General features: G+C 40.1%; 1 protein-coding gene across 5 annotated transcripts in view; it reads left to right on the forward strand.

Moving 5' to 3' along the window:
• LOC139751531 (carbohydrate sulfotransferase 4-like) overlaps window positions 1-7,259 on the forward strand; it is a 37,313-nt gene extending 30,054 nt beyond the window's left edge. For 4 of the 5 annotated variants that reach the window (XM_071667046.1, XM_071667043.1, XM_071667044.1 and 1 more), the window contains one exon: window positions 7,104-7,259. In XM_071667046.1, coding sequence (XP_071523147.1) covers window positions 7,104-7,210 — 107 coding nt within the window. In that variant the 3' untranslated portion in view covers window positions 7,211-7,259. The remainder of the gene's footprint in view (window positions 1-7,103) is intronic. The other variant, XR_011713361.1, reaches the window with a different exon arrangement.
• Window positions 7,260-9,606: the final 2,347 nt, after the last annotated feature.

A 9,606-nucleotide genomic window follows, 5' to 3' on the forward strand; every position in this document is an offset into this window, starting at 1 on the left:
ACATATCAGAGACATTAATATGAAGATGGACTAAGAAAAGTTCATCCTTCCTCTAAGTACCTATCTGGAAAAATGTGAGCTCAATCAAAACATTCCACCCTTGAGAACACAAAATCTTTTGTTGACTGGTAATCACTGAAGTTCCTGACAAATTTCCTGACATTCAAACTTATATACCTCTTACATGACTTTATAACTTCCTCTCACAAAACTTTTTATCTCTCATCTTTTAACCCTTAAACATAAGGAATTATCACTGACAACTTATGCAGTAGGTACCAGGAGTTATCACATGAGCAATAATGTATATGGGCTTCTTTCTAAACCTCTTAATATTTTCACATCTGTATGGCTGCTCAGAGTTTCCTTGATCACAAGTGGGCTACCATTCTCTGGAAGCACTGCTAACATGTGAATATATATATATATATATATATATATATATATATTTTTTTTTTTGCTTTGTCGCTGTCTCCCGCGTTTGCAAGGTAGTGCAAGGAGACAGACGAAAGAAATGGCCCAACCCACCCCCATACACATGTATATACATACGTTCACACATGCAAATATACATACCTACACAGCTTTCCATGGTTTACCCCAGACGCTTCACATGCCCTGATTCAACCCACTGACAGCACGTCAACCCCGGTATACCACATCGATCCAATTCACTCTATTCCTTGCCCTCCTTTCACCCTCCTGCATGTTCAGGCCCCGATCACACAAAATCTTTTTCACTCCATCTTTCCACCTCCAATTTGGTCTCCCACTTCTCCTTGTTCCCTCCACCTCCGACACATATATCCTCTTGGTCAATCTTTCCTCACTCATTCTCTCCATGTGCCCAAACCATTTCAAAACACCCTCTTCTGCTCTCTCAACTACGCTCTTTTTATTTCCACACATCTCTCTTACCCTTACGTTACTTATTTGATCAAACCACCTCACACCACACATTGTCCTCAAACATCTCATTTCCAGCACATCCATCCTCCTGCACACAACTCTATCCATAGCCCACGCCTTGCAACCATACAACATTGTTGGAACCACTGTTCCTTCAAACATACCCATTTTTGCTTCCCAAGATAATGTTCTCGACTTCCACACATTCTTCAAGGCTCCCAGAATTTTCGCCCCCTCCCCCACCCTATGATCCACTTCCGCTTCCATGGTTCCATCCGCTGCCAGATCCACTCCCAGATATCTAAAACACTTTACTTCCTCCAGTTTTTCTCCTTTCAAACTTACCTCCCAATTGACTTGACCCTCAACCCTACTGTACCTAATAACCTTGCTCTTATTCACATTTACTCTTTAACTTTCTTCTTTCACACACTTTACCAAACTCAGTCATCAGCTTCTGCAGTTTCTCACACGAATCAGCCACCAGCGCTGTATCATCAGCGAACAACAACTGACTCACTTCCCAAGCTCTCTCATCCCCAACAGACTTCATACTTGCCCCTCTTTCCAAAACTCTTGCATTCACCTCCCTAACAACCCCATCCATAAACAAATTAAACAACCATGGAGACATCACACACCCCTGCCGCAAACCTACATTCACTGAGAACCAATCACTTTCCTCTCTTCCTACACGTACACATGCCTTACATCCTCGATAAAAACTTTTCACTGCTTCTAACAACATGCCTCCCACACCATATATTCTTAATACCTTCCACAGTGCATCTCTATCAACTCTATCATATGCCTTCTCCAGATCCATAAATGCTACATACAAATCCATTTGCTTTTCTAAGTATTTCTCACATACATTCTTCAAAGCAAACACCTGATCCACACATCCTCTACCACCTCTGAAACCACACTGTTCTTCCCCAATCTGATGCTCTGTACATGTCTTCACCCTCTCAATCAATACCCTCCCATATAATTTACCAGGAATACTCAACAAACATATACCTCTGTAATTTGAGCACTCACTCCTATCCCCTTTGCCTTTGTACAGTGGCACTATGCACGCATTCCGCCAATCCTCAGGCACCTCACCATGAGTCATACATACATTAAATAACCTTACCAACCAGTCAATAATACAGTCACCTCCTTTTTTAATAAATTCCACTGCAATACCATCCAAACCTGCTGCCTTGCCGGCTTTCATCTTCCGCAAAGCTTTTACTACCTCTTCTCTGTTTACCAAATCATTTTCCCTAACCCTCTAACTTTGCACACCACCTCGACCAAAACACCCTATATCTGCCACTCTATCATCAAACACATTCAACAAACCTTCAAAATACTCACTCCATCTCCTCACATCACCACTCTTTGTTATCACCTCCCCATTTGCGCATTTCACTGAAGTTCCCATTTGCTCCCTTGTCTTACGCACTTTATTTACCTCCTTCCAGAACATCTTTTTATTCTCCCTAAAATTTAATGATACTCTCTCACCCCAACTCACATTTGCCCTCTTTTTCACCTCTTGCACCTTTCTCTTGACCTCCTGTCTCTTTCTTTTATACATCTCCCACTCAATTGCACTTTTTCCCTGCAAAAATCGTCCAAATGCCTCTCTCTTCTCTTTCACTAATAATCTTACTTCTTCATCCCACCACTCACTACCCTTTCTAATCAACCCACCTCCCACTCTTCTCATGCCACAAGCATCTTTTGCGCAATCCATCACTGATTCCCTAAATACATCCCATTCCTCCCCCACTCCCCTTACTTCCATTGTTCTCACCTTTTTCCATTCTGTAATCAGTCTCTCCTGGTACTTCCTCACACAGGTCTCCTTCCCAAGCTCACTTACTCTCACCACCCTCTTCACCTCAACATATATATATATATATATATATATATATATATATATATATATATATATATATATATATATATATATATATATATATATAAATGTAAATATTGTAAATATGTGTGGAGTAACTATAAATTGTCATTTAGCAAATGAGTCTCAAGGTTCATTTCCTCACTATACCTTCTTCCTCCACCCCTGGTGATAGAACTATTCCTGACATAGGCTTCACTGTGAGTGAGTGTTTGAGCATTCATACACACGAGTAAAGATATGGTACATACATATTGTAAAACTCTCTCTCTGTAACACACAAACAGTAACATACAATAATCACCATGGCCATTCAAGGTAGGTTATATCCCTCTTTTCCATGTATGCTTTACTTTTAAATGTATTTCGTACAATAATATAGCTATATGTCATTACTGATAGTGCATTATGAGAATCACTCACCCAGTCTACCCTTCCTCCGCCACCTGTGAAGCACATCCACCGGGGTATTTATGCATGTTAGCTCAATTCTTTATATGTATCCTTTACTTTCAAGTGTATTTCTTTCAATTCATAGTGGGAAACAAAACATTTGAAGATTTCTTTTTATCTATAATGTGAATTAAAAGTGTTTGAAGTCATTTAGCATTTAAGAGTGAAGGGGATGAGACGATTTAAATAAAATAATCCAAGTCACTGATTTAAATCAATCTATACAGAAAACCTTTTTCTTTTTCGCAAACTTTCCACATAACAATGAAGGTAACAGAATTCTGTAATTCTATGCATTACCTACAAAGGTACAAATACAGTATAAGATAACCTTCCTCTTTTCCTGTGACATTTCACCAAAACTGGAATATGATAAGTGATGATGGTAAAGGTCATAAATTCTATGCCATTACAACAAATATTTTTCCTACTTTGATGCACAAGTGATCTTTTGGCTACCAAGAGTGCAAAAAACAGCAAAATAACAGCAAAAGGTGCACAAATAAAAATTTGCATTAATAAAACCATTCCTAGCTTTAGAAAGACTCATTATTTATTGGACTGGACAATCACTCTTATGAAAAAAAATCTATTTATACTAGAACAAAAAAACTATCAGATCTTTCTTTTCATGAATAAAATATCATACATTCCTGATTTATTTATTGGATGATACTGACCGATCTAAGGTAAGACAGTGGTGCTACAGACAGTTCTGGTCACCATGAACAAGGCAAGTTTCTAGAAAGGTGCATGAATGTCCATCATAATCATTAGTGGGTTACTGAAACATTTAGGTAGCCCCAGTGACTCATCAGCTGTTTGGCTTGCTATCTACGGCCAGCCAAGAAAGCCTATGATGTGTTTATAATTCAACTTGTTGCATGGTATTAAGCTGTAAACTGAAATCCAGAGCACCCTGCTATGTAAAAGTGGAATTGATGTCCATATCATCGAAAGGGTTAATATGTACAGTGAGTTATTACATATGAATTACTGGAAATAGTACAGACATTCAGTATCCATAATTCAGTTATATCATTCAATTTGGATCAACCTGATATTCTTTTATGTTAGCTGAGACAGCACAGACAAGTGAGATCCAAATCAAGTACAGACTGGAAATAGTAGACAATCAGCTTCCATAATTCATTCATGCCATTCAATTTGGTTCAAGTTGATATTCTTTTTAGTTAGCCAATATGGCATAGGCAACCGAGTCTGTAATCAAAGCCATCTTAATAACCAGGATACCAAATTGGAGATGAAAAGATGGAGTGAGAAGGATTTTGAATGACTGGAGCCTGAACATGCAGTATGGTGAAAGGCATGCATGAAGCAGTGAATTGGAATGAAGTGGTATACTGAAGTCAAAATACCATCATTAGACTGAACCAGGGCAAGTGGAACGTCCACGGTAAACCATGGAAAGGTCTGTGGGGTCTGGATGTGGATAGGGAGCTTTGGTGTTGGTGCATTACACATGACAGCTAGAAAATAAGCATGAGTGGATATGGCCTTTCTTCATCTTTTTCCTTGTGCTACCTTGCTGACATGGGGAAGTGATTGGGTGTGTGGTTGGAGATAAGAATGTATATGTTATCTCTTTCTTTACCCTCATGCATTTGTCCTGTTTCCTGTGGGGCAGAGTTGCATTGGGAATAGACAAAGGCGAGCAAGTATTAATAAGTATATCTAAATTCATGTATATGTATGCATATGTATGTATAATAAATGTATACAAATATTCATGTACATATGCATGTATTTCATTCACATTTTATCATACTTAATCGCCGTCTCCCGCGTCAGCAAGGTAGCGCAAGGAAACAGATGAACGAATGGCACAACCCACCCACATACACACGTATATACATAAACGCCCACACGCACACATATACATACCTATAAATTTCAACGTATACATACATATACATACAAAGACATATACATATATACACAAGTACATATTCATACTTGCTGCCTTCATCCATTCCCGTTGCCACCCCACCACACATGAAATAGCATCCCCCCCGGACGATGTAGCACTAGGAAGACAAAAAAGGTCAAATTCGTTCACACTCAGTCTCTTTCCACATCCAGGCCCCACAAAACTTTCCATGGTTTACCCCAGATGCTTCATATGCCCTGGTTCAATCCATTGACAGCACGTCCACCCCAGTATACCACATCATTCCAATTCACTCTATTCCTTGCATGCCTTTCACCCTCCTGTATATTTAGCCCCGAATTGCTCAAAATTTTTCATTCCATCTTTCTACCTCCAATTTGGTCTCCCACTTCTTGTTCCCTCTACCTCTGACACATATATCTTCTTTGTCAATCTTTCCTCACTCATTTGCTGCATGAGACCAAACCATTTCAATACACTTTCTTCTGCTCTCTCAGCCACACTCTTTTTATTACTCTTTCATTACTTATTCGATCAAACCACCTCACACCACATGTTGTCGTCAAACATTTCATTTCCAACACATCCACCCTCCTCCGCACAACCCTATCTATTGAGCAAGAAAAAGAACCTCTTAAAATCATATACAAGCAATTCATTTGCTCCATTTAAATTATGCCCCACCTGCCTGGTCCTGCACCCTCTAAAAGGCATATATAACAAAGTTGCTAACCACACAAAATAGTGCCTAGCAACAACAAACACTTAACACTTTCACACTTAAAAACAAATCCCCCCAATACAATCCCATCTCAACATGCTCAGGACTCAATTCTATGCTAGAGCCCTAGACCCATCCCATCTTAACAATCCTATAACAAAATTCCACACCCAAACAGAAATAAAATGCTTACCCTTGCCTCACACTTCAGTAACCTTGACTCAAAAAATCCCCCTTCCCCTCCTCCAACAAACTGAACACTGACAAAACACACAAACATTCACATACCCTAGCAAGCAATAAACAACCATCCTCACACCTCAGTCTTAAGCTCCATAACTCCAAACATACACCCATCAAAAGCCACATTACCCAGACAAGCACAAGTTATACTCTCTTGCTTATGCTCTGGACATCACTTATACCCCAAGACTCTTCATGCCCACACTTCAACTTCTACTGACACTAAAGGCACCAAACACTTACTGAAAACAACCATGCACACAACACCACAGCACTTTATGACCTGTGGTCCCATCTGGTGGATGTGGCCAGTTTCCTGAGTGCTGAAGGAGCCTCATAGAGGAGACTCCTGGTGCAAGAGGGTAAGGTAAGGGTACAGTATTGTAACCATTTTTGTACTTTGGAGATTTGTTTCTGTATAATGGCAAATGGAAGCCAAGGAGACAGACAATTGTTGCTGATTTTTTTTCTTTTTGGGTAGTGGAGTGTGGTGGGGATGAGATGATCTTTCACATGCTAAGTATGACAGCTGCCCAGTGAAGCAACATGAGCTTGCTGTAACATCACTGCTGCAAAGAAAAGCAGGATAACTGCTTGTTTGCTTTGACAAAGTTCAGCAGCAGCCAGCTACTTGATGTTTTAAGTTGGGTGGTTAATCAATCTTACTGATCTGGCTTTATCTGATCAGCTTTCTGTCCATCTTAGCATGTTGACAAAAGCATGTATCCATAGCTCACATCTGTCAAATTACAGAAACAAGCTTGATGCATATGAAAGCAATAAATTGATAATGTAACCAGAATTCATCATATCAAATAAGAATCACTAGCATTGTAATGTAGCTATATAACAAAGCTATATAATGACTTAACTGTCTGTTAGACACACTGTTATGACTGAATCTTGTAAGATAAAAGTGAATAAAATATCTTTTTTCTCCTGCCTATCAGGTACTGCAACAAAACTGTGGCAATTCGTATCTGACTCCAAGTTGCTGCCTGAGTCTTGGTCAACATACCTGCACAAACATACAAACTCTGAACAGTACAAAGAATAAAACTTTCTTTGGAACTGTGAGGGATACAAGAAATGAAGCAGATGCATGGCGTTAAAGAGATCAAAACAAAACACTGGTAAAAATCGAACACCACTGTGAGGATATCATTAAAATATTGCATTATACCAAGTTTGGTACTCTAAAGAATGCACTAAATTTTTCTATCCCTCTTATCAAATAGATTTTCCTGTTAATTTTCTCTTCAGAAAAGTTAAATTTTTTGTAAAAATCTCTCTATGACAAAATATATATCTAAAGTAAGCACAATCTTTTTCTCCTTAGTCTAGCTCTCCCTTCAGTTATGGCATTTCTTTAAGATGCTAATAAACAAGAGATGATTCGGAACCCAACATTTTCCACACCAGGCTCTGCTTGACAGACATCTGTCAGCACAAAGCCAATGAACCTATCTATTATATTATTATTATTATACTTTGTCGCTGTCTCCCGCGTTTGCGAGGTAGCGCAAGGAAACAGACGAAAGAAATGGCCCAACCCCCCCCCATACACATGTATATACATACGTCCACACACGCAAATATACATACCTACACAGCTTTCCATGGTTTACCCCAGACGCTTCACATGCCCTGATTCAATCCACTGACAGCTCGTCAACCCCGGTATACCACATCGCTCCAATTCACTCTATTCCTTGCCCTCCTTTCACCCTCCTGCATGTTCAGGCCCCGATCACACAAAATCTTTTTCACTCCATCTTTCCACCTCCAATTTGGTCTCCCTCTTCTCCTCGTTCCCTCCACCTCCGACACATATATCCTCTTGGTCAATCTTTCCTCACTCATTCTCTCCATGTGCCCAAACCACTTCAAAACACCCTCTTCTGCTCTCTCAACCACGCTCTTTTTATTTCCACACATCTCTCTTACCCTTACGTTACTCACTCGATCAAACCACCTCACACCACACATTGTCCTCAAACATCTCATTTCCAGCACATCCATCCTCCTGCGTACAACTCTATCCATAGCCCACGCCTCGCAACCATACAACATTGTTGGAACCACTATTCCTTCAAACATACCCATTTTTGCTTTCCGAGATAATGTTCTCGACTTCCACACATTCTTCAAGGCTCCCAGAATTTTCGCCCCTCCCCCACCCTATGATCCACTTCCGCTTCCATGGTTCCATCCGCTGCCAGATCCACTCCCAGATATCTAAAACACTTCACTTCCTCCAGTTTTTCTCCATTCAAACTCACCTCCCAATTGACTTGACCCTCAACCCTACTGTACCGAATAACCTTGCTCTTATTCACATTTACTCTTAACTTTCTTCTTCACACACTTTACCAAACTCAGTCACCAGATTCTGCAGTTTCTCACATGAATCAGCCACCAGCGCTGTATCATCAGCGAACAACAACTGACTCACTTCCCAAGCTCTCTCATCCCCAACAGACTTCATACTTGCCCCTCTTTCCAAAACTCTTGCATTCACCTCCCTAACAACCCCATCCATAAACAAATTAAACAACCATGGAGACATCACACACCCCTGCCGCAAACCTACATTCACTGAGAACCAATCACTTTCCTCTCTTCCTACACGTACACATGCCTTACATCCTCGATAAAAACTTTTCACTGCTTCTAACAACTTGCCTCCCACACCATATATTCTTAATACCTTCCACAGAGCATCTCTATCAACTCTATCATATGCCTTCTCCAGATCCATAAATGCTACATACAAATCCATTTGCTTTTCTAAGTATTTCTCACATACATTCTTCAAAGCAAACACCTGATCCACACATCCTCTACCACTTCTGAAACCACACTGCTCTTCCCCAATCTGATGCTCTGTACCTGCCTTCACCCTCTCAATCAATACCCTCCCATATAATTTACCAGGAATACTCAACAAACTTATACCTCTGTAATTTGAGCACTCACTCTTATCCCCTTTGCCTTTGTACAATGGCACTATGCACGCATTCCGCCAATCCTCAGGCCCTCACCATGAGTCATACATACATTAAATAACCTTACCAACCAGTCAACAATTTACAGTCACCCCTTTTTTATAAATTCCACTGCAATACCATCCAAACCTGCTGCCTTGCGGCTTTCATCTTCCGCAAAGTTTTTCACTACATCTTCTCTGTTTACCAAATCATTTTCCCCAACCCTCTAACTTTGCACACCACCTCGACCAAAACACCCTATATCAGCCACTCTATCATCAACACATATCAACCAACCTTCAAAATACTCACATCCATCCCCACATCACCACTCTTTGTTATCACTCCCCATTTGCGCATTTCACTGAAGTTCCATTTGCTCCTTTGTCTTACGCAACTTATATTTACCTCCTACCAGAACATCTATTTATTCTCCCTAAAATTTTTAATGATACACTCTCTA

Source organism: Panulirus ornatus, chromosome 11, assembly GCF_036320965.1.
Source record: "Panulirus ornatus isolate Po-2019 chromosome 11, ASM3632096v1, whole genome shotgun sequence".
Taxonomy (NCBI): domain Eukaryota; kingdom Metazoa; phylum Arthropoda; class Malacostraca; order Decapoda; family Palinuridae; genus Panulirus; species Panulirus ornatus.